Source organism: Morus notabilis, unplaced genomic scaffold, assembly GCF_000414095.1.
Source record: "Morus notabilis unplaced genomic scaffold, ASM41409v2 Scaffold2558, whole genome shotgun sequence".
NCBI lineage: Eukaryota > Viridiplantae > Streptophyta > Magnoliopsida > Rosales > Moraceae > Morus > Morus notabilis.
Window position 1 is genome coordinate 35,754 of NW_010363908.1, and position 25,160 is coordinate 60,913.

Sequence of the window (25,160 nt, forward strand, 5' to 3'; positions counted from 1 at the left end):
AACTTTTTTTTACTTGGGTATTTTTGTTTCATCCTCTCCAATATTCCATGACCCCTTCATCATATTGTACTTTGGAAAAAGGAAAAAAAGAAAAAAATGTTTAAAATTTTTTTTCTTTATTGAAACATCACAGAGAAACTAGTTTTTAGTTAAAAAAAAAAAATGATAATCAATTTCATAGATTTAATCCCATCTCACATAAATAGTGGATCTTACATGACACTCCCGTGGATTCCACCATTTGTGCGAAACGGAGATGCAACTGTCAGATTCGTATAAAAATTGTTTATTTTATATACTTTTTAATCTAATTTAATTTTAACTATATTTAACAGTAAAAAAAATTGGTCATACTAATATGACGGTTTACCAGAGAAACTCCCTAAATTAGTGATCGTTTAGGGCGCGTTCACTTCACTAATTTAAATTTATTGATTAGAGTTAAAAAAGTGAATTTGAGTTGTAAAAAATTTGAGTTTGGTTTGGATTTTGAATTAAGTGTTTAGGAAGAGAATAATTTAACATTTAAAACTTGAGTTTTGTGTTCACTTGTACTAAAACTAAACTCCAATTACAAAGAAGTATCATTTTCTACAGACACAATCCGCACTGTAGAATCAAACTTGAGTAATGAGAAAACAAGGAGTGGGTGAAACTCACCAACTCGAGTTTGAAATTTGAGTTACGTTTAATAAACACATAACTTTACTCAATTTCACACTCAAGTTGAGCTTACTCGAGTGTGATCTACAAAGTGAACGGCCCCTTAGTAAATTCTACATCTACAATGAAATAAAAAGTTCACAACAGAGTATTTTTCGTTATTTATGCAGAGTGAAGGGGCACCATCTCTTATTTCAGTAACATCTGGGCCTAAAAGTAGCATAAAGAGGAAATTGTTGTGCGGCATTCTCAAATGGGTTTAGGGTTTTAAGAAAGGGGGGGCTTTTCGGCTTTTAGCTTTTTATGTACAAAAACGTTCACCGTCACCACCACTCTACAACATCGAAAAAGCTCCTCCGCCATTTTTGCTGTTTAAGCTTCTGATTTCGCTTTCTCATCACTCACCATGTGGGCTCTTCGCCGTGCTTCTGCTCCTCTCAGGTATCATCGATTTTGCTTTACTCATTTTCATGTTTGGTTACTAAGAAAGTGAAGAAAAATGAAAGGAAAATTCTATGTTGGGTCTTGTTATTCTCGTGCTTTCGTGCCTAGGAACTTCAAAATTATTATTCATCTCTCTGCTTGGTTATGGAGATAGTAAACAGATTTAAGTTTCTTCGTCCTCTTTATTTTTCATTTTTTAGTTTCTGTCATCGATTTTTGAAGAAAGTTTGCTCAGATCGCCATTTCGGCTGAAAGTTATGCGGAAGAAAGTGTTGGAACAAAGTGTTTGTTCTTCTGTGCAAGTGTTTGAAAGACAAAGGGGAATAATTTTTCGAGTTGAAATGAAGGAAACACGTTTTCTCTTTAGCATTTGAAGTTTTAGAAGGAAAAAACAAAAATACATGGAAAAAGAGTTACACTAACGACGAACTTTATTTCAGAAAATTTCAAGATAACTGCAAAGTTTTTATTGAAAGGAAACCAAAATTTTGTTGGTAAATAGTTAGTAACTTATTTAAAATTGTAAAATTTTATAGCAATAAATTACATTTCTCTGACTACTGGAAAACCCAAATCTGAATTTCACTATCAAGAACTAAGTCATTTTTAGCATATTTGTTTCCTTAAAGAAGGGACTCATATGTGATAGTACCCTTTTTTTTTTTTTCGGGTTTGTTGTATTGAGACTTTGATGTGGTTGTTATTTACTTTATTCTCTTAATCAGGAATCGAGGATTTAGCATCTGTGCGTCTAGCGCTTCTTTTGCTGATTCGGAGTTACCAATTTTTTCCGTACAAGATAAAGCCGGTAACTTTGAATCTTCTGGATTGACATCTGATATGTGTCTCTCGTCAAAGGGGTTTCACCGCAGAAATCATGTTTCTGCAAATGTACTTCGTGTCAGGCGCACTCTTTCTTCACAAGCCGGTGAAAAAAGCAGTGGAGAGGAAGATGATTTGATGGATGGTTTTTCTGAACTTGAAGAAACAGACAGTGTTAAGACAGTTCAAAACACTAACGCTCAAGACGTGGATGAAGACGAACTGATTTCTGAACCAGATTTCTCTGAAGATGAATATGAAGTTGCTGATTCGTCCAAAAATGAGCTTGAGATGGACACTGAGGCTGGATTGAGTGAGAGCGTGTCTTCTAGGACTAACTCATTGCTTAGGACAGTCATGGTTACTCGAGGTATGCCTTTGCCTAAGGCTCTTGATGAGTGGGTTAAAGAAGGAAATGATTTGAGCCGTGGAGTGATCCTCTTTGTCATCCGCAAGCTTCGTAAGTATCGAATGTATGGCAAGGCATTGCAGGTGAGTTGCCATTCTCTAATTTATGCACTCTTTCTGTAGTTCATTTGCTTATATATTCAATTTCTAGTGCTAAAAACCTATGTTTACTTTTCTGTTGATTGTTGATTGATGCATTTCCTGGATGATTTAGATAAAGCCTTGCTGTGTCCAATTTTAGAATCAGTCTTGGTATTTAGTAACTCAATTCATGATTTTTTTTTGTTGTTTTTTTTTTTGTGCCTTGCCCTTGTTCGAAAGCTCTGTTAATTTTCTTTTCTTTTCTTTTCTTTTTGCCTCATACTTCAATTGTCTCCCAATCTCTCTCTCTCTCTCTCACGAGTGAGAAATGCTAAATATTACTGATCGACTCTATATATATAGACTAGAAAACAGACAAGAGGCATTTAGTTGATTTCTCTTGATGTGTGGTAATGCTTTTCCACAATGGTGATATATACACTCAATTTGCATAAACAATGGGATTTCTGATCATTATTTTCTTCATTCTCTGGTTGGTTGAGACTTTTGGTCTTTGATGGTGTGCAATGAGTTTTATCTATAGCACCAACGCTTAAAACATGGAGAATGGGATGGCAAAGTTTGTACCATATCCAGGGTATTTGGAACATATTTCTCTAAGCTCTCCGTGGAATCTTCTTTTGTGTGTGTGGGTGTTGGGGTGGGGGGGAATAGCACATCTGAGAGTGTTGAATGCCCAAACTGCACCACGCTATTGGCTTAAGGTTTTCATATTACAAGGAGTTATGCTTGTATTTTCTATAAGTTCTTTCACTAGGGCTCTTGGATAGTATTTGGAAATAATAGATAGCGTGTTTTGATATATATATATATATTTTTTTTTTAGCAAATTGAAACTCTTTCTCTTGTGTTATTTTCATGCTATCTGCAGTTAAATTTTGCTTTATTTATTCTAACACACACACACACACACACAGACTAGTTATTCAGTCCATGATGGATATCCTCATAATAACCAATTTGTTGAGATCTATTTTCTTTCATCATATAGACCATTTTTCTTAGCTTCCAATAAGAAATGGCATTGGGCGTTCTTTGAATTCTCAAATGCCATTTTTCTGGAATTTTAGATTCCTCTGAATTGCCTGGAATTCTTTGTTTTCTGCAATTTTCCTTTTCCGTTCCTCCTGTTTTTATGACTTAATTATGAATAGGATATTTATGCTTTATTTTGGCTGCCACCGACTGTGAGCATATTCATTGTCTCCCTGTGTGATTTTAGGTTTTCTAAGACTCCGTAGCTTTTGACATACTTATCCATTTCTTCTTTGTGCAGTTCTCAGAGTGGCTGGAGTCAAGGAAAAAACTTGAACTCGTTGAAAGAGATTATGCTTCTCGCGTCGACTTGATTGCTAAAGTATACGGACCTCAAAGGGCAGAGAAGTTCATTGAGAAGATTCCGAAGTCCTTAAAAGGGGAGTTAGTTTACCGAACCCTTTTGGCTAACTGTGTCCAAGCCAACAATTCAAAGAAAGCGGAGGAAGTGTTCAACAAAATAAAAGATCTTGAATTACCGCTCACATCATTTACTTGCAACCAGTTGCTCCTTCTTTACAAAAGGACTGACAGGAAGAAAATTGCGGATGTACTATTGTTGATGGAAAAAGAGAATGTGAAACCGTGTCTCATGACTTACAGAATATTGATAGATGTCAAAGGCCAATCCAATGACATAACGGGGATGGAACATATTTTGGAGACAATGAAGGCTGAAGGTATTGAAACAGACACACATACAAAAGCAGTCTTAGCGAGGAACTATGCCATTGCTGGACTTAAAGAGAAAGCTGAAGCTGTTCTGAAAGAGATGGAAGGGGACAATTTGAATGAGGATCCTAAGGTTAGAAGATATCTGCTTCTACTTTATGCAGAGCTTGGACATGCTGATGAAGTGGAGAGGGTTTGGAAGGCTTGCGAGTCAAATCCCAGGACTAGTGAGTTCCTTGCTGCGATCGAAGCTTGGGGAAAGTTAAAGAAGGTTAAAAAGGCTGAGGATGCTTTTGAGAAGATGCTAAAAGCTGTGAAGAAGCCTTCTGCAGTCCATTACAACGCGCTTTTGAGGGTGTATGCGAATCATAAGATGCTGACGAGAGGCAAGGATCTTATTAAGCGTATGGCGGAGAATGATGGCAAAATTTCCAGAATGACGTTGGATTCAGTTGTGAAACTCTATGTTGAAGCCGGAGAGATAGAAAAGGCTGACTCCGTGTTGCAGAAGGCCACTCAACAGAACCAATTGAAGCCGTTGTATGTGTCCTATATGGCTATAATGGATGAATACGCAAAGAAAGGTGATATTCACAACACAGAAAAGATGTTTCTTAGGATGAAGCAGGCTGGTTATGATGCTAGATTTCGTCAGTTCCAAGCTCTTATTCAGGCCTACGTAAATGCCAAGACACCAGCTTATGGGATTAGGGAGAGAATGAAGGCAGATAATATTTTCCCAAATCGAGCCTTGGCGGCGCAATTGACGCAGGTTGATGCATTTAGGAAGACAGCTGCGTCTGAATTGCTTGATTGAGGAACTTGTTGGTTTCTCTTGGAATGAGCTACCAGTATTTTTTTGGTTTTATCAGCTAATTTATCATGCATTGAATGCTGTTTAAATTTAATACGAGTCGCTGAAAGTTTAACTTCCTTATTTTTAGGTGTTGTCTAATGATAAAAAGTTTCAATCATTCAGATTTTAATCATCAATCGACTTAAAAAGAAACGGGATTCGGGGGAGTTCAGTTTTTAATTAGCATTTATTCTCGTATCTCTTTATACAAAATTGTATTCTAATCTAACAATTTGTTTTTTTTTTCCTTAATTATTTTTTTTATATGACATTTGGCCCATACCTCTCAATCTCTCATAAAACCCTAATTCAAGTTACCATTTACTCCATTGCCGTTTTGTCGTGCCGCCCTTTTTTGCTATTGATCAAGCAACAAATTAATGACAAAACCAAAACCAATTGAAAAAACCTTCACTGATCAGTCAGTTTGATGCTCAGTTTTCATGAATTGAGAAGCCGACGACGTCGGTCAGTGACTGAACCAATGAAAATTGTCGATCACCAATTCATGTACAAACCCTATTAAAAAGTGACGCTTGAAGTCGGCTAATATAACAACATAGCTCATTTCCAGACTAAAAGGAAGTTTAAGCACTGAAATTAAATGATGTCAAATGAAGCAGAATGCATTTGTTCCCGGGTTAGCGGGGAACTTAAATATTATAATTATATATATTATAATATAAATATCTATAATATAATTAATATTATATTATAATAATTTATATTATAATGTAATTATATCTTATAACATATAATAAAATATATTATAATTATATACGTATATTATAATATACCACATTTAATATTATAATAATATATTATATTATGTATTATACATTGTAATTATATTTATCATTATAATATAATATAGTTGTGATATTGTAACAAATAATTATAATAATAATTGGGATAGTAGTATTTTCTATAAAATTAAATATAATAACTGTATATTTTATGCATAATATTATTTTATTTTATTTTATTTTAAAAAATTATATTATATTACATTTTATATATTATAATATTATAATTATATTAACAATTTTAATAATATTGTTATATTATATATCATAATTATATAATAATAATTTTATTATATTATATTACATTTTATATATTATAATATTATAATTATATTAACAATTTTAATAATATTGTTATATTATATATCATAATTATATAATAATAATTTTATTATATTATATTACATTTTATATATTATAATATTATAATTATATTAACAATTTTAATAATATTGTTATATTATATATCATAATTATATAATAATAATTTTATTATATTATATTACATTTTATATATTATAATATTATAATTATATTAACAATTTTAATAATATTGTTATATTATATATCATAATTATATAATAATAATTTTATTATATTATATTACATTTTATATATTATAATATTATAATTATATTAACAATTTTAATAATATTGTTATATTATATATCATAATTATATAATAATAATTTTATTATATTATATTACATTTTATATATTATAATATTATAATTATATTAACAATTTTAATAATATTGTTATATTATATATCATAATTATATAATAATAATTTTATTATATTATATTACATCTTATAGATTATATTGATAGATAAAATATTAGTATTATATATAGCATAAGGGTAAGCTTTCCATTCCAGAGAATTCTAAGTATAACCAAATAAATGAATCAACTTTGTTTTCCATTCCATTCTCATTCCTATTCTCATTCTCATTCCTATTACCATTCCCTTACTGTAACTAAATACACCCTAATAGTTATGGATGGTATGAGGACGCATGGGTGCAAACACGACACTCATTTAAAAAGGTGGGGAATGAACTATAGAATTAATAAATACATTTACGCAACGTGTAAGCACTGGTCTAAATTAATTAAGGCACTAATTATAGATGAGTAAGGCACTGGTCTATGGTGATTTATGATTAAAGACACCAATTATAGATGAGTAAGGCACTAGTCTAATGATTAAAAAGAAAAATGACAGTCTTTGAGTATTATGAAAATGATATGCAAATAATTATGATATTGGTGATTTCTAAATATTGAGGATGCATTAAAAAATATAGTAATGATATATTAAACGAATTACAATCAAACTATAAGCATTGGAAAGTTATATCAATAAGCATATTATATATATAGATAACGTAAGAAAGGCAAGACATCAAAGAGGCATAACATTTAACATAGATAACTGACGAGTATTTGAATATTAACAATCTTGGATGTTGTAAAAAAATATATAAATAATGAACAAAAATGAATATTGACAGACATAAAAATGTAAATGCAAGTAAACGGGAAAAATGAATTATCATAATAAGTATATATACATATATTTAAGAATTTATATTTTATTAAAGGACAAATTATACTTTTTCCTTTTCAATTATTGACCTTGTAATAAAATAATGCTCTCTAAATTTTAAAAATAATAAATTTTCTTTTTGAATAATTAATCGTTAGCATGTATTTTTTTTATTTTCTCAGTTAAATTTTAAACATTAAAGCCCCGTTCATTTCGCCGATTCGAGTTTAGAATTCGAGTTTTGCTACAGTAAAAAGCTCTCAGAAATAGTCACGTCTAACTTTTTTGTTACAGTAAAAAGCTCTCACACAAAATCACATCTCAACTCGAATTATAAACTCGAATCAGCGAAGTGAACGCACATACCACGTAAAATCACTAAAACATTTAATTTTATTATGTTATAAAATGATAATTTTACCTTTATACTCATCCCCTTCTTACATTCTCTTTTATTTCACGGTCATTTCTGAATTTTGCCCTGTTCATCAAAAACCTCCATGAAATTCACAAACTTTCACACAGAAAATCCACCAAAAACGCCGACGAGCAACAATCCGGCCAAGATCGAGCCTTTGACAGTGGTGTCGCCCTCCAATCCGGCTTCGCCGCCGCCATTGTTGTCGTTGCCGTCGTCGGCCTTGGGGCTAGTGAAGAGCCACTTGAAGCTCTTCGGCGGAGGAGCGTTGGGAGTGGCGGTGGTCTTCTGAAGAGTCTTCTGTTTCTTTGTCTGGTTGAGAGAGGAGCAAGGAGTGAGAAAGGGGAAGCGCTGGTGAGGTTTGAAGCTGAAGAGGAAGGAGGAAGAAGGAGAAGGAGTGACGATTATAATTTTACACATACCCACACAAGGCTGTTTGAAAGATTCTACACCATTTCTTTCCTTTACTTTTATTTAGCCAAAAAGAAAAAAAAATAAAAAAACAAACAAAAACCAAAATGAAAAAGAAAGAAACATTCACACAAACACTGACAAGAACATAATATGCTCACACATAGCTCTACAAGGTCAAATGTTTAATGGGAATGGCAGAGGACTTTGAAAGAGATATGACGAGCTCGAGCAAATAACATAAAATGGCAGGGGAAACTTGTCCGCTGCAATCACCGCCGGCAATCGAAAACACCACATTCAAAAGAAATTTACTGCTGCACGCAACAAAACGTCAAAAGAGCATGGCCACCATCCGACAAACATATTAGAGACAACAACCTAAACAAACGACGTCTCACTTCAAAAGCGTGTCAGATCCACTCCAATAAAAGTATCACTTTACACACCGCCACTACCACGTAGAAGACGACATCGAGACGAATTTAGGGACCAAGTTTCTGGGTTGAACGGTAACGCGCCCGGAGACGGTTTTAAAATTCTAGCCAACTCACTCTCTCATTTTCTCTTTTCCTCGTTTCTCTTTATGGCCGGCTCCGATTAATGACAGAAATTTTAGATAACGAGAAAGTGACATTTACCATATCCCGGCTCAAACTTGGTACTCAAAAAAGAAGTGAAAAAAAAATAGTCGATTTTTTTTTTTTTTTCAATCTGTTAAGAACAAAAATGAATCTAAAACCACTCTTTAACTCGCACCCCACATAGCCAAATCGGAAAATTTCAAACCAAAAAAATTCTCCAATCCAAACAACCAAGCAAATTTAGATCAATCCCACCAATTTCCCTACCCAGAAAACAAAAATCCCAACTGTAATTGAACACTTTTCTTTTCTTTCTACCCCTTAAAACTTTTTAACCCATCAACAAAAAGATTAGAAAATTCGACAGTGAACAACACAGAAAAGACCAAAATCACTTATGCGCATCAAAGAAAGACATACGAAAATAGTCATTGTGCCATTAGAATTGCTTTAGTATGCAAATGACCTTCAAAGCTTCACCCCTTTTCGTTACATTTTTTAAGATTTCTTCAACCAAAAAAACCTCCAAATGTTTTCAGTTTATTACCAAAATTTTCACCATTTTCGAATGCTAACCTAGAAGAAAGGTGCATTTTACGTTAATACCCTTCGTTTTGGGTTATGAGCCACTCATGCGGTTATTTCGAATAACTAAAGCGAGAGAAATAAAAAATTTGTTAACGGAATAACAATTAGGAGAATAAATGTTATGAATAAAAGTTCGGTAAAGTGTTAAAAAAGTTTAAGAGGATTTTTTTAATTAATCATTGTGATTAAGGATCAAATCCTCCAAGTTTTTCATGAGAAAAAAAAAAGTAGAAAAAAGATACTTGAGTTCTATCAAGAATTGACAATGAAATAAACGACTATATGCAAATATAAAAAGAAAGAATTTTAATTATAAATCAGTAAATGATAGCAAATGATTTAACGATTTTTTTTTTCCTTTTCTTCTTGGTTTTATCAATACATGTTCATTCACTGTATATGAACTATATTAGAATCGATATTATCAAAAACATCAACTTTCTTCGCCTGCGACAACCGACGTTATTGCAATTTTACAGATCCTTGAGATCTATTATATTTATTTTGCTTGCAACGCGGGAAAGTTGGATATAAAGCAAAATTTTACTTATCTTGTCGAAATATCAGTGAAAAAATTTAGAATATTTTACAAATAGAAAAAATTGAAAATATTAATATAACTACTGCATAATTTATAGTAAGACAGATACAAATATTAATTTTATAGCAAGAAACTTGAATATTATTGTAATAATTATTATTATTATATGATTTTACTATTCCTAAAATATTTCAGAAAACATTTTTATTTCAACATTGTAATTTAGGGGATGTTTGGTACTTAGATTCGTTCCCTGATTCGAATCATAGTTCGTGGTTCGTTATAGTATTTTCTCTCACAAAAAATACACGTAAATAAAAAATGGTTCTAATCACATAGTTTTAATCTATGAACCAAACGTCTCCTTAATCTAATTTTTACTATAAATAAATGGATCATTTTTATAGCATTATCACTACAAGAATTGGGCGTATTAGCTATTAAATTTGTAGGTGCGAAATTTTTTGCCGCTACAAATAGCAACAGGGGTGTATTTTATTGCTTCTGAGGCAAGTCAAAAAGCGGTCAAACACGTTAAGAAAACTTGCAATATGTAAGGTAGGACTGGCAATTCGTATTTACGTGTCGTGTTCGGACCATCACGATTACGGCACGATACGATTATAGTGAACACGAACACGACACGATTAATAAACGTGTCAGAAACCCAAACACGAACACGAAACGCTAATAACACAGTTAACACGACACGACACGCGAACACAATTACTAAACGTGCCGTGACGGGCCGACAAAAAAAAAACATGACCCGTTTATCACCCAACTAGCAAAAATAGTGGAATTTTATATTGTATTCAAAACTATAATAATTGACTACTTAATATCACTTATAGTTAAAATCATGGATAATAGCCAACACACATTAAAATATCCAAATATCAACCACACACACAGATATATATATATATATATATATATATGATACTACTAGATTATCAAGTATGTATGTTTCAAAACATACCAATTACCAAACATCCAAAGAAGTTTGAAAACATAACCAAGTACATTTAAATAAGTTTGAAAACATAACCAAACATTTGAATGTTTAAGTGCATAAAACATAAAATAAATATAGGAAAATGTCTTCTTTGAGGCTTGATGTTGAATGCCCAACAACGCTCTAAAAACCAAAATTAGTTTCCAGTTGCTTTAACATATTCATGGAAAAAGAAAACATTTTATTCATGAAAGGAAATTTATAGCTTGGGCATGCCACAAGGAAATTCTTGTGCATTTGAGGTGTTGAGGTTGTGAAAATTTTGAGATGAACCAGTAGTGGGCTCATTGATATATAAAGTAAAAACATCTTTAGTAATTTCATCCATAGTTTCACGAATTGATTTGTTATTTTCTACACATAATAGATAACTTATATGGTTAAGACTTAAGATAACTAAGCTAAGACAATAAATAAATAAAAATAATAATAAATATACCTTTATCTACGAAAAAAAGTAAATAAATGGGGCGGGCCGGGCCGGGCCGTGTCGGCTCGATGACGGCCCATATAACTAAACGGGTTAAGCGTGTTAAACGGGCTGGCACGAATACAGTCAGCCCGTTAACGACCCAATTAATAATCATGCGGTCCAAATTTATTTATCTCGTGTAATTTTTGTGTTGTGTTCGAAATTATCAGCCCTAATGTAAGGCATGTAGGGGCAAAAAATTTCACCCCCACATACTTGGCCCAAATCCATCCATGGACTCGCTTTTTATTTCACGTGGTGGGTAAGAGGAAATTGCAAGATTTTAACATATTAATGGTCGCGAGGCCTTTTTAATTTTTTCGCCGCTATAAATGCATTTTTCATTTTATTTTTTTCACATAGATGGGTTTATTTTAGGAAAAATTAAAACCAGTAGGGGTTTTTGCGGCTATAGTTCTTTTATTTATTTATTTTTCCTTTCTTCGGCGTTCGAAATACATGCTTTATTAAAAGCGGAAGTTGTAACGTAGTCGCGGGTAATACTTTTGCAGCTATAGGTCGCACAGGTAGGCAAAATTTTGCCGGAGCTTCTTCTTCCCCATTTTCTCCAAAAACTTCCTCTCTCTAAAACCTCCCTTTTTTTCTCTACAATCCGCTCCTAGGGATGGCAATGTGATAGATTTGAGGTGGAGTGATCTTCTTGTCAACCCGTCTCGCGAATAAAAATACTCATCATCCTTGCACCATTAACCCACATAAGTTGGCAGGGTATATGGCAGATTTTCCCGTCAAGTGTTTAGGGGTATTCACGACATCCCATTTACCCGATGAGTTATTTTTATTGTAAAATATACATATAATTAATTAATTAATTTATTAATTTATTATACAAAAATTTAAGTTAAAATAATGGAAAGCTAGTTTGGAATTTAATATACGTTTTGTAGTATATTATACTTTATATTATAGTATATTAATTATAATATATTTAATTTTGAAAAGCATATAATCAAATGGGGTGAATGGGAAATAGAGTGGCTTCAAAAATTAATTTATCGTTCTATTCTTTTATTTTCTCTCCCTTTCAATACTGAGAAAATAAAACATTATCAATGACCCCTTCCTTTATTTTTTTTGTAACAATATAAAACACTATTGTTGTATATAATTTTTCTCTTTATACATATTTTATCTTCTTTTTTCTTTTTTTAATGCTTTCTATTTCTTAATATTTTCATACTTTTGATCATTCTCTCTCTTTTTTTTTTTTTTTACTTTTTTTTTGTCTCTCCTTATTCTTACTCTATAACTTTTTTTTGCTTTATACATCATTTCTTTATATTTTCTTCATTTTCTATCTTCTGATTATTTTTATACCACTTTCGTTTTTCTTATTGGCTCTCTACTTTATTTCTCTTATTCTCTGTCGTTACTTTGGGTGCGTTTGGAACTCATTTTAAAATAATTTTATTTTTTGTATGAAAATGGAAATGAAAATGTTTTTAATCTCAAACATAAATTATTTTTGAAAATGCGTTTGGTAGTTTTATCAAGATATTATTTTCAGTATAAAAAAATCCATTAATGTCTCTTTCTGTGCTCGAGAGAGGAGAAAATAGAAACAAAAAATAAAAAATGACTAAAAGTCGTTTTTCATTTCTCTCTCATTTTACACTAAATCAAAAAATTATTTTCATTTACGATTTTTATCTTTAATTGTGTCAAACGTCATTTTTCTCCAATTTTCATTTTTTTTCTCAAAAAGTAAAAAACAAAAACAAAACCAACTCCAGGCCTTATACTTGCTATATCTCTTCATTATTTATCTTTTATTATGTCTCTCCTTATTTTTATTTTATCACTAACTTAACAAATTAAAGATGTATTTTTAAAAAAAAAAAATTTCAAATGAAATATAATCAATAAAAAATAAAAGGAAATATTACCCAAAAAAATTGAAAATAAAATGAAAGAAAAAAAGGGAGAAAGAGGGAAATAGGCTAAGACTTAAGATGAATTAAAATTAATAGGCCAATAGTTTACATAAGTTAATAAATAGGCCAAATTACTGTTTTCGTCCATAACTTGTCTGGTTATGAACCATAACTTGATAAGTTATTGTCTATAATTGTCCATAACTTGTCTGGCTATGAACCATAACTTGACAAATCTATCCATAATTTATCTGATTATGAACCATAACTTGACAAGTTATGACCTATTAATTTTTATAACTAAAAATTAGCCTATACACTTTCTTAAATTTTTTATATTGGCCTATTTTCAACTATTTCCCGAGAAAAAAAGTTAAGTTATACGTTCGCACAAAAGGGCAGTGTTTACAAGCCCAAATTTCTTACCCAAGTTCATTTTATGTATAACTAAATGCTATCCACTGCTTATGCCAAAACGAGAGAGAGAGAGAATAAGGCAGAACCAATTAATACATACAAGGAAATAAAGTAGGGCCCAAATTTCTAACCCCAAGCCCATTGTATATATATGCGTTTTTTTCTTAAATATTTAGGAATAATGTCAAAAAAAAACTCGGTCGATTAAACTTTGTCACACTCCAAAAAAGTCTTGTATTTACTGTCATATTGTTTAAACAAACTTATTTGTTAGACAATTATACTCTCTTGATCAACAAGCAGTTCAAAAAAAAAAAAAAAACTGTAGAGCTTAATTGACACGTATCATAAAGCTTAAGAGTATATTTTGTATTCTAAATATATTGTGTGACATAACCGTGACATTTTTTACGGATATTTTTTTCTTATGAAATAAATCAATCTGAGCCTAAAATTTATAACGTTTTTGTAAAGACTCCGTTTTTTTCTAATTGAGTAATGTATATGCGTAATTCAAGTCTATATCCACCGTATATGAATATATATATATATATATATATATATATAGCACTAGGCAACCTAGCACCTAGGCAAGTGTATATGACAAAAGGAAAAAAATAACCAGCCAAGCACTTCATACAAATGGAAAAAGGCAATGTTTTTTAAGGTGAAAAACGAAAATTTTTGGCTGATTGAAAGCAACCAGCTAAACAGTTCATGCACATGTTTTATAGTGCCTTATATATAAGTAATAGATTTGCATTGACTTGTCAATATATGATCAATTCTTCTTTTTTTTTTTTTTTTTTTAAATCTGGCAATCATTCATATTAGATCTGGGTTAATTACGTTCAGTTGCTCGAGCAAAATAAAATTAAAAAGTAAATGAACACGCAATATGGTATTGCAGTTTGGTGCGCACACCTACTCTGTGATACCATATTGCGTGTTCATTTACTTTTTAACTTTATTTGGCTCGAGCCACTAAACGTAATTAACCTAGATCTAACAATTCTTGTTAATTTGATTTATTTTGGTTCTCGCGAGCCTGTTTTAATTGGTGTTGTCAGTTTTAATTTTGGAAAATTTAAGTGGTTTATTACACAAATAATTTATATGATTTGGTTAGTAGTTTGAACTTCCAAACCGCCCACCTACACCACAGCCCAAACCACCTACGAAACCGCTTATTATATAATTTTTACTTTTAAAATATCTTTTATGTAAGAATTTTTATTATTTCTATTTTTCATTCCATATAAGATGCACTTTTCCACACTCTGTAATTACACTTCTCCTAATCACTCATCATCAGAATCAAGAAAACAAAATCAAATTAAAGAACCAACATATACAACTAAGATTAACTTATAATGGAATGAAACCCAAACCTCCCCCATCCAGCCACCAACGTTTTCTCTCTGCACCACCGACCTACTCGCTATAACGTCGCTGTCACGCGCCTCTCTCCGTCACCGAACCAACTCACCACGGCTTCGATTAAGGATATCAGTAGAAGGAGAAGTTTATTAATACCAATGAAAAGCTTTAATTTAAGTTTAAAATTTAATTGTGTTGTCTTATGTTATGTAGTTGTATTTTTGACTTTTTAGTTTGGCTATTGGTAAACTTTGATTTGTGTTATTGTGACTTTTTAATTTCCTTTTTAGTTTGTATTAAAACTTTGAAGGGTAAACTTTTAGACATTTTATAACTTTTGTTAAATATTAAAAAGAATTAATTTTAAACACAAATTGCACAAACTATTTATGAGTGATTTAATTTTATAAAAAATATCAAACTGTCCAAAAATAAACTTTATTTTTCTTTTTTTGAGTGATAGGATGAATTTATTCATTATCTGTGACACCCCTTTTACTAACATCTCAATAAGACGTTATATCAATCCTAAGGGTGTGCCACAGTACAAAACCCACAGACAGTCACCGAACCAACTCACCACGGCTTCGATTAAGGATATCAGTAGAAGGAGAAGTTTATTAATACCAATGAAAAGCTTTAATTTAAGTTTAAAATTTAATTGTGTTGTCTTATGTTATGTAGTTGTATTTTTGACTTTTTAGTTTGGCTATTGGTAAACTTTGATTTGTGTTATTGTGACTTTTTAATTTCCTTTTTAGTTTGTATTAAAACTTTGAAGGGTAAACTTTTAGACATTTTATAACTTTTGTTAAATATTAAAAAGAATTAATTTTAAACACAAATTGCACAAACTATTTATGAGTGATTTAATTTTATAAAAAATATCAAACTGTCCAAAAATAAACTTTATTTTTCTTTTTTTGAGTGATAGGATGAATTTATTCATTATCTGTGACACCCCTTTTACTAACATCTCAATAAGACGTTATATCAATCCTAAGGGTGTGCCACAGTACAAAACCCACAGACACTAAACCCCGATTCTTGGTATTTTAAAAAATTTTTAAACAAAACTCAGTCACATCCTTGTACATTAAGTATTTAAACATATACATCTTAATACAGTCATCCAAATTTTCACAATGAGCTTAGTCATAAAACATATTTACATAACCCAAAATATTACAACGTAGCTCTTAGATCTAACCATATGTACAGCGGTCAATGAAGCCAACTTCTCTGCTCTATTCTGCTTTGCTCTTACTTTTTCCTACAACATAGAATAAACTTAAATGAGGCACAAGCTCAATAAGTAGAGTTACATACACACATAATAAACATAAACACAAAGTACATTATCTCCAATAATCACTTGATAAGTTCTTACACTATGCACGTGCACTATGTTTCACTAGAACTCTTCCAGTACTGTCGCCGGCTCAATCTCAATATGGCCACATGCCATTTCACTATTCACAAATTCTCAAGTTCCCCGTCATCACCCACCTGGCTCGAGAGAACAGCCATCGCATTTCAATTTCACTATATCGCAATTTCACAATATGGCCTTTGTCATTGTCTATCTGACTCGAGAGACTTACGCGGCTCAATCACAATTTCAACACTATCAATATCACAATAAGTATGCCAGCGCAAACAATTTCACAAATTCTATATGGTCTCTATCATTGCCCACCTGGCTCAAGAGACTTGCGCGGTTCAATCATAATTTCATCAGTTTTCAATATCACAATATTAGTCCTTTGAAGATTTGGCAGTATCAGCCTATCATGCATGTTATTGTGTGCATACTCACAACCAATTCACTATCCAACATGCTTTCTCACTTTAACATCATACACTTACCCTAGCACGCTTTCATGTAGCCTAACAAATTTGCTACTATGCACTTACTCACCTTCAATTCATTATTGATCGTGCAAATTCATATCGAATATCTTACACTTATACTACCATGCTTTTACATAACATAAACGTTAATAACATCACAGAAATCACACAACAACATTCTAGACATTCCATAGGAAGTCTATGAAACAAAGTTTACATGCACTGTAGAGGAAAAAAAAACATACTAGACTTACCTGAGTTGCTTAGCAATAATCCGAGCTTAATTCCTTTCGCATTCCTTGCTCGTTTTTCTCTCTACTATCCAAAATAAACAAATTATTTCTCATTACTTAAAATTTGACAATTAAGTCTAAAAAATTCCAAAATCAATTCTAATAGAAAGTAGATTCGTAGAGCTTTCCAACGAGTCACTACACGCCTAAATCTGGGCTCTCTAAGTGCCTCAAAAATAATTTCTAAGAATTAAAATTATGATATCTCCAAGTTAGTTGCCAACACTGCGGACCATTTTTCAAAGGTACAGTCGTCCGTTAAGTAGGGTCGTCCATTTAAGTGTGATCGTCCGTTTAAATAGGGTCGTCTGTTTAAGTATGATCGTCCGTTTAAGTAGGATCACCTGTTTAAAAAAATAATATAAAGTAAATATAGAAAGTAAAAAATGGGATAATTTTTTTTTTTTTTATGTTTCGCCCTTCATAAAAAAATGGGAAAACAGTAAATATAGAAAGCAAAAAAAAAAAAAAAAAAAGCAGTTTGACTTAATTTATGATTGAGAAAGTTCTTATATTGAATTCTGGCAAAGGTCACACATCGGTTTATATTTGGATTATTTGCATTGATTTGCCAATATATGATCAATTCCTTTTTTTAAAAAAAATATATGGCAATTATTCTTGTTAATTTGATTTATTTTAGTTCTCGTGACAGATGAGACATCAATTTTGAAACAAGTCGCTCGTCAGTTGTAGGTTCTTACGTGCGAAACTTGGCTTGTTGGTTCTTACGTGTTTTTATCATAAAAAATGATGATTCTTCTATCACGTGTTTCCAGCTGTCTTCAAAAAAATCCACTAATACGTCCAAATCGATTAATTCAAATCAAATTATACTTCTCCAAATCACTCATCATCAGCATCAAGAAAACAAAATTAAATTAAGACCGTTGATTTCATCGATTTAAATTTAATATTTAAGTTTTATTATAGTAAAAAGTTCTCAGAAACAGTTATATTTAACTTTTTTACAATAGTAAAAAGTTTTCACATAAAATCACATCTCAACTCGAATTAAAAACTCGAATCAGCGACGTAAACGGATCCTAAAGAATCAACGGCTGTGTTTAGAATTGATCTCGTTTTTGTTATTCACATTTTTCAAGAAAGAAAAAATGAAAATATTTTTAAAACTGCGTTTGGCGTGATAAAGATAAAAACGGAAATGAAAATAATTTTTTGATTTAGTGTAAGAGAGAAATGAAAAACGACTTTTAGTCATTTTTTATTTTTTATTTTCGTTTTCTCCTCTCTCGAGCAGAGAGAGAAAGAGAGACATTAATGAGTTTTTTTACACTAAAAATAATCTCTTGATAAAACTACTAAGCGTATTTTTAAAAATAATTTATATCTGAAATTGAAATATTTTCATTTTTATTTTCATATAAAAAATAAAATTATTTTAGAATGAGTTTTAAACGTACCCAACATATACAACTAAGACTTAACTTATCATGGAATGAAATCCTAACCTCCGCCCATCCAGCCGCCAACGTTTTCTCTCTGCAGCACTGGCCTACTCGCTATATCGTCACTGTCACATCGCCTCTCTTCGTCACCGGCCCAACTAAACATGACTTCGATTAAGGATATCAATACGAGCAGAGGTTTACCAACACCAATGGAAAGCTTTAATTCAAGTTTAAAATTTAATTGTGTTGTCTTTATATTATCTAGTTGTATTTTTGACCTTTTAGTCTGATTATTATTGGTGAACTTTGATATGTGTTATTGTGACTTTTTAATTTGGTTTTTAGTTTGTATTAAAACTTTAAAGTGTAAACTTTTAGACATTTTATAATTTTTGTTAAATATTTAAAAGAATTAATTTTAAGCACAAACCACGTAAATCACTTTTGAGTGATTTGGCTTGGTTTAGTTTTATAAAAAAAAAAAGATCAAACCATTTAAACCGCCCAAAAATAAAGTTTATTTTTAATTTGGTCAGTAATTTAAAAAAAAATGTTTAAATCGGTTGGAAAAATTTCAGGGTAATTTAGTATGAGGATTCGTACCATAATTTGAATAATGATTCGTGATTTATTATAGTATTTTCTCTTATAAAAAATACACATAAATTAATAATGATTCTGAATCACGATTCTAATTTTTTGTCCTAATATATTTATTTTTGCTGCCAGTGATTACTGACTGTGTAATATAAAGAAAAAGGCCAAGGTCATTTTAAACGTGACCAGATGGTTGGCAGTTGACACCAACCTTCCATCATATTTACTTAGACTATGTATGTAATGTAAAGAAAAAGTCCATGTTCATGTTTAAAACGTGAAGCAATTCTTTTTAATCTGTGGAGTTATAACCATATTGCTAATAAAACAATAAGATCTAATTTTAAAAATATATTATATACTAAATTGGGTGCATAACGAGGAATATATCCTACGGGATAGACATGAAAAAGATCTTTTCCTAAACTTGCCCGTGATTAACGACTATGTAAAGAAAAAGGACAAGGTCATATTTAAACGTGACCCAGTTGGCACCTACCTTCCATCATCTTTCAAGTACGTACTTTCCAATTATAATCTTCGTATGTAGAGATAGTAATTCGTATCACGTATCATATTCGTATAGTATTTTAATCATTTCTTTTTAAATTTATAGTCAATTCAGACACGACTTGTGACACAAATATTTTTTTACTTTACATGTTGACACGACACGACACGAAAATTATCCGTGACACGAAATTAAACTGTGAACTTAAAATTAACACGAAAATTATGTACTTTTCTTTAACTTTTTGCATATAAAAAATAACTTAAAATCCATAACACGTTAAAATACAATAACATCTATCAAAATTAAACAAATAATAGTATAAGATTTTAAATATAATCATCACGATATCATAAGTTCATAATAAAATCTAAAATATGTAATGAAAAATATATATTTTAGTTTTTATAAATTTCGTGTCGTGTTCAGGTTAGGCGGGTTTAACCCAAAATTGATCCGTATTTTTCGTATCAATTTCAAGTCGACCCAATTATAACCAAAACCTCTGGTTTTTTACTAACTAAAAATTTATTAGCTAAAAAATTATTACTAGGATTAAGGTGAGGTCAAGCTTAATCTCAAGGCCAGGATCGTCGACGGGGATTAGACTTTGGGAAGGAATTGGGTCGAGGCCAATTCTAATAAAATGGAGAACAACGAATAATCCATAATTGTTCTTCTTTACTCTTGAAAGGTCTGATTTTTAGGCAAGTATTACAAAGAGTAATACAACACTTTTAACAACATCTATAATTAATGATCAAAATCTGAGTTGATCAATGAACGGTAAAAAAAAATGTGCTGGAATACAAATAATGCAGGAGAAAACTAAAGAATACCATAAAATAATATCGTAGTTCGGTGCACATATCTATATCTGTGGAGCCACGCCCAGATAGTTAACAATTCACTAAGATTGAAATATTACAAAACACCAAACCGGTCTTACACACTCAAGAACTCCCTTCTTGATGTTCTCGCCGCTATGGAGTATCCTCTTAGTGGTCTTGTTTAGCGAGTACCACTCGTCTTTGAGAACTTTATCCCGAAAGCACTACGTCCTCCTCCCGAAGAACCGCTTTTTCTATTTTTTACTCCAAGAACATCAAGGCAGCTCTTTCTGCAGAATATTTTCACACTCAAAACTCAATTTCAAAGATTTTTTCTGAAAAATATACCTCTAAAACTCATGCCCCAAAATATGGCATTGAATTGCTTTTAAAACCATAAAACACAAAAGCTCACTTTTTTCTCATCCAAGGCACACCTTTACGGACACACACATATGAATATATAGCAAGAGTACTCTACTTTCCATTTCTACCACCTCATCACCTTTATATCACAAAGCTCTTAATGGTAATGATGATCAAATATCAACTACATCCATTTCTCCCCCAAAAATACCCTAAACGAGGCAACCTTTCATTCACAGATTCTTTTCATACACACCAAATCAATTAGCCATCAAAAGTCAATCAAATTAGCTCCATAAACTTATTTTCTTTTATTGAAGAAATCATCCCAAATTACTATTCTAAACCCAATGCATGATATTAAAATTATTTTCGATTTACGTGTATTTTTTGTGAGAAAAAATACTATAGCGAACCACGACTCATGATTCGAATCGGGATACAAATTCCCCAACCAAACAACTCGTTAATGATTTTGTTTTTGAATTTACAACTTTTTACCAACAAATTTACTAACTAACAACTCTTTTCATCCATAAATTGATGGATTGAACTACATAGTTCTTCATTCATTTGTTCTGCATTTTTTTGTCTTTATTTGGATATACTCATGTACTTTAATTAATACATACATACATACATATATATACGATTCGATCTGTCAATTATTTAGTTTCGTTGTCCACCGAGTAGGGACCACATATTGGATGCATGATCCGTTCGGTCCCAGTTCACACAACTGTGAAAAAAGACGATCCCTCTTATCATTTGCATTATATAAAGCCCTTGGGATAATCACACCTCCTCAACTCACTCAAGCCTTGTTTCTTAATTTCTCTCCTTCCAGACCATTTCTCACTTCTCAGCCATGGCTTCCTTCGCCATCCCCATTCAGTGTAGTGCTCCATCCCTTCCACGCATGGCCACCAAAACTCGGTGTAGTGTTCCATCGCGTGGACGCGTGGCCACCAAAATTCGCTGTAGTGTTCCATCCCTTCCACGCGTGACCACCAATGTATGTGACTCTATATTACTAAGTATAGGCAGTAATTCGTTCCTCTTTTTACCAAAATAATCTTTTTACTGTTTCTTACTTGTTTTCTTTTTTCTTTTTTTTTTCGTTTTTTTTTTTTTTTTTTTTTTTTTTTTTTAATAAGTCAAGCATTAAAGTTCAGAAGTTGTGAACGTTGAATTGCTTTGAATTAATGTCAATGGATGCTAAAACACTTCATTTTGAGTTTTGCTGAAGCTAGTTTGTCATAATTGATTGCATTGTAACAAATTGGATTTTATTGAAGCATCTTATGTTGTCATAAATTAATCTTAATTTCTAATATTGAAAAAAAAAAAATGGGCCAGGTCAGGAGGGTTCCTGTTGCTCCTTTAAAGCTGGAAGATGACAGGAGGCCTCCCACAAATCTATACACGGCTGAGGCACCTCATACAGCTACCATTCTTTCTGTCGAAAAGATTTCGGGTCCGGAAGCTGCTAATGAAACTTACAATATCGTGTTTGATCATGGTGGTCTTTTGCCCCACTGGGAGGGACAAGTTTTTGGTGCATTGCCCGCGGTAAGTTACCCAATATTATGTCATTTTGCCCATGTCCATCCACGTTGTATTATTACAATACTATGTTTGGTTTTACATATACAATGATGCCGTATTAGATTACGCTACTTTAGCCACTAGTTCTTAACTTTTCGTGCAGTTAGTTCCTAACTTTTCGTGCAGTTTGATAGTGCTGTAAATTTTTAAAAAAATGTTTTTAGCAGTGCTGAAGAAAAAAAAAAAGTAGTTGAGTATTTTGTAAAGTATAATTACATAAGTACTATTGATTTTAAAAATAGTGTAATAACGTTTAATAAATTGTGAGGTTCAATTATTATGTGTAGTTAAGATGACTAAAATAAACATGGTATAAAATTTAAATATATTAATATAATACGCTACTTTAGCAACTAGTTCTTAACTTTTCGTCCAGTTTCATAGTGTTTTAAATTTTAGAAAAATTATTTTTAGCAGTGTTTAAAGAAAAAACAGCTGAGTGTTTGATAAACTGTAATTATACAAGTATTACTGGTTCTAAAAATAATTTAATAACGTTTGATAAATTGTGAGGTTGAATTGTTGTGGGTAGTTAAAATGACTAAAATAGACAAATTTAAATATATTAATATAATACAATAGTACTAATATTAAATAATAACAACAATATAAGTATTCATAATATACTAATATAAAAATATAATTATAATTTAGTATAATATTATTAATATTATATTAGTATATTTATTAATATTGTTGCCGTTGTTATCAAAATATTATTATTTACTATTAATATATTATTATATTAGATTTCACTCGGGATATTATGAGTATTATGTTGATTCCTGCACAATCTAAAAATTAAAATTATCTTTGAGCTATTTTTGATTTTGGTAGTAGATTCTTCAAAAATTCTTTAAAAATCACTTTTTATAATTTTTATCAAGTACCATTATCAACTTCTGATAGTTAGAGAAGTGATTCTAACCTCCAAGAATCACTATCAGAGGCAGACTTTCAACGTTATAATAATATGTACAATTGTGTATGTGTATGAAAAAAAAAAGAGTTTAACGAAGAAAAATAGTTTATATATATATATATATATATATCTTCTGTACTGAAATTCAAGTCTGATCGTATTGTTTTTTACATTGAATTAGTACCTGTAGTTTTTATTGCTAATATTCTCATTTTGCTTTGTTCACAGCCGAGCGAAAATCCTTTCGAACCAGGAGATGCCACAAAGCTTAGTTACTTTTCTGGTGCTTCTTCAAGGTATGGAGATTATTTTAATGATAGAACAGCTACCTTATGTGTGCGCCTTGTCCCTGGTACCACCAGCGAGCTCTTGTGCAATTCCAAACCTGGAGATAAATTTCAATTTACAGGTAATTTCAATTTACAATTAAAACCTGATTTTTGTCATTAATGCATGCATGCATGCATGAATGTATGCATGTATATATGTTTATTTTTGGTGATAGTGATACATATACAAGCCATGCTCATATGCATGCAGGCCCCGTTCGCGAGGCAATGCTTTTGGGTGATTTTAGCCCGAACGCTACTCACATATTTGTGGCTACTGGGACTGGCGTTGCTCCGTTTAGAGCTCATCTCCGTCGTTTCTTCAAAGAAGATATTCCAACATTCAGATTCTCTGGACTTGCTTGGCTATTCCATGGGGTTGTCAATTCCGATAGTCAACTCTACGGCGAGGAATTCGAGCAATATCTGAAGGACAACCCAGAAAACTTCCGCTACGACGTCGCATTCAGCAGAGTCCAGCAAAAGAAGTACGTCCAGGACGCTGTTGCGGATAAAGCTGATGAAGTATTTGATCTCTTGCTTAACGGAGCTTACATTTATTTAGCTGGTCTCCAGGGCATGGTGAGTCCAATTGAAGAAGCCTTAAAGATAGTTGCCGAGAAGAAGCAACTGGATTGGGAAGCTGTACTAGCAGCATTGAAGGCGAACAACCAATGGCGCGTTGAAGTCTACTGATCATGTCGTTGGACTCGTGTGTGATAAATGTATGCATTGATCATGTGTGCGTGCTCTCTCTTCTTTCTTCCCATTCTGTCACTAAAGACGGAAATAAAAAGTAACTTGAGTTGTAGCTTTCATCTTTGTTGTTGAATAATGAAGAGAGTAATAAAATTGATCATCATGTTTTCATCCTTATGATATGAATTATTTTTAATATATGTTAGCTGCGTACGTAGAGCAAAATATCATATTCTAAAGCAATATGTGATATTAGACTAGGTGAATAATAAAAATATTACACCAAACAACAATTACGTATTAAGCCTAGAGAAAAAAGAAAAATCCTACAACCAAGATCGTCTCATGCAATATATAGCATAAAGTCAAAGCGAACAAAAATCAAATTAATTCTCTCCGTGGTGGTATTTTCCGCACCTACAGAGGTTTTTGCAAAGTTTGTTTTGCTAAACGAATATAGGCCTTCTTTTTACCTTTCAAGCTAAGTCAACGGAATTATAACAGCTATTGAATATGCGAGTAATTATAATTGAGATTATCTCTGGTTCGAGTGCAACTCTACTTATGTTGTGGATTTGCTCAACTCTAAAAAAGGTGGATTCCTTGGAGGTTTATTTCAAGATGGGATCGTGCGATTAATATTTAAATATATAAA

The 25,160-nt window shown here is 31.6% G+C and overlaps 2 protein-coding genes across 2 annotated transcripts; both read left to right on the forward strand.

Annotated features, from left to right (window-relative positions):
- Positions 1-878: 878 nt before the first annotated feature.
- LOC21385652 (pentatricopeptide repeat-containing protein At1g80270, mitochondrial) lies at positions 879-5,135 on the forward strand. The gene is made up of 3 exons (XM_010105184.2): positions 879-1,104; positions 1,833-2,421; positions 3,716-5,135. The coding sequence occupies exons 1-3, from the start codon at positions 1,070-1,072 to the stop codon at positions 4,961-4,963; spliced, it is 1,872 nt and encodes a 623-aa protein (XP_010103486.1). The 5' UTR covers positions 879-1,069; the 3' UTR covers positions 4,964-5,135.
- Positions 5,136-21,760: 16,625 nt separating this feature from the next.
- Positions 21,761-24,682, forward strand: LOC21385654 (ferredoxin--NADP reductase, root isozyme, chloroplastic). The gene is made up of 4 exons (XM_010105186.2): positions 21,761-21,962; positions 22,307-22,519; positions 23,706-23,886; positions 24,018-24,682. Exons 1-4 carry the CDS (start codon positions 21,816-21,818, stop codon positions 24,500-24,502), a joined length of 1,026 nt encoding a protein of 341 aa, XP_010103488.2. The 5' UTR covers positions 21,761-21,815; the 3' UTR covers positions 24,503-24,682.
- Positions 24,683-25,160: the final 478 nt, after the last annotated feature.

Excerpts from the sequence above, each read along its gene's own strand:
- LOC21385654 (XM_010105186.2), top strand. The coding sequence starts at position 21,816 with ATGGCTTCCTTCGCCATCCCCATTCAGTGTAGTGCTCCATCCCTTCCA. Across the intron at positions 21,963-22,306 it reads TTCCACGCGTGACCACCAAT|GTCAGGAGGGTTCCTGTTGC; the intron begins GTATGTGACTCT and ends AAAATGGGCCAG. Across the intron at positions 22,520-23,705 it reads TTTTTGGTGCATTGCCCGCG|CCGAGCGAAAATCCTTTCGA; the intron begins GTAAGTTACCCA and ends CTTTGTTCACAG.
- LOC21385652 (XM_010105184.2), top strand. The coding sequence starts at position 1,070 with ATGTGGGCTCTTCGCCGTGCTTCTGCTCCTCTCAG. Across the intron at positions 1,105-1,832 it reads CGTGCTTCTGCTCCTCTCAG|GAATCGAGGATTTAGCATCT; the intron begins GTATCATCGATT and ends TCTCTTAATCAG. Across the intron at positions 2,422-3,715 it reads TGTATGGCAAGGCATTGCAG|TTCTCAGAGTGGCTGGAGTC; the intron begins GTGAGTTGCCAT and ends TTCTTTGTGCAG.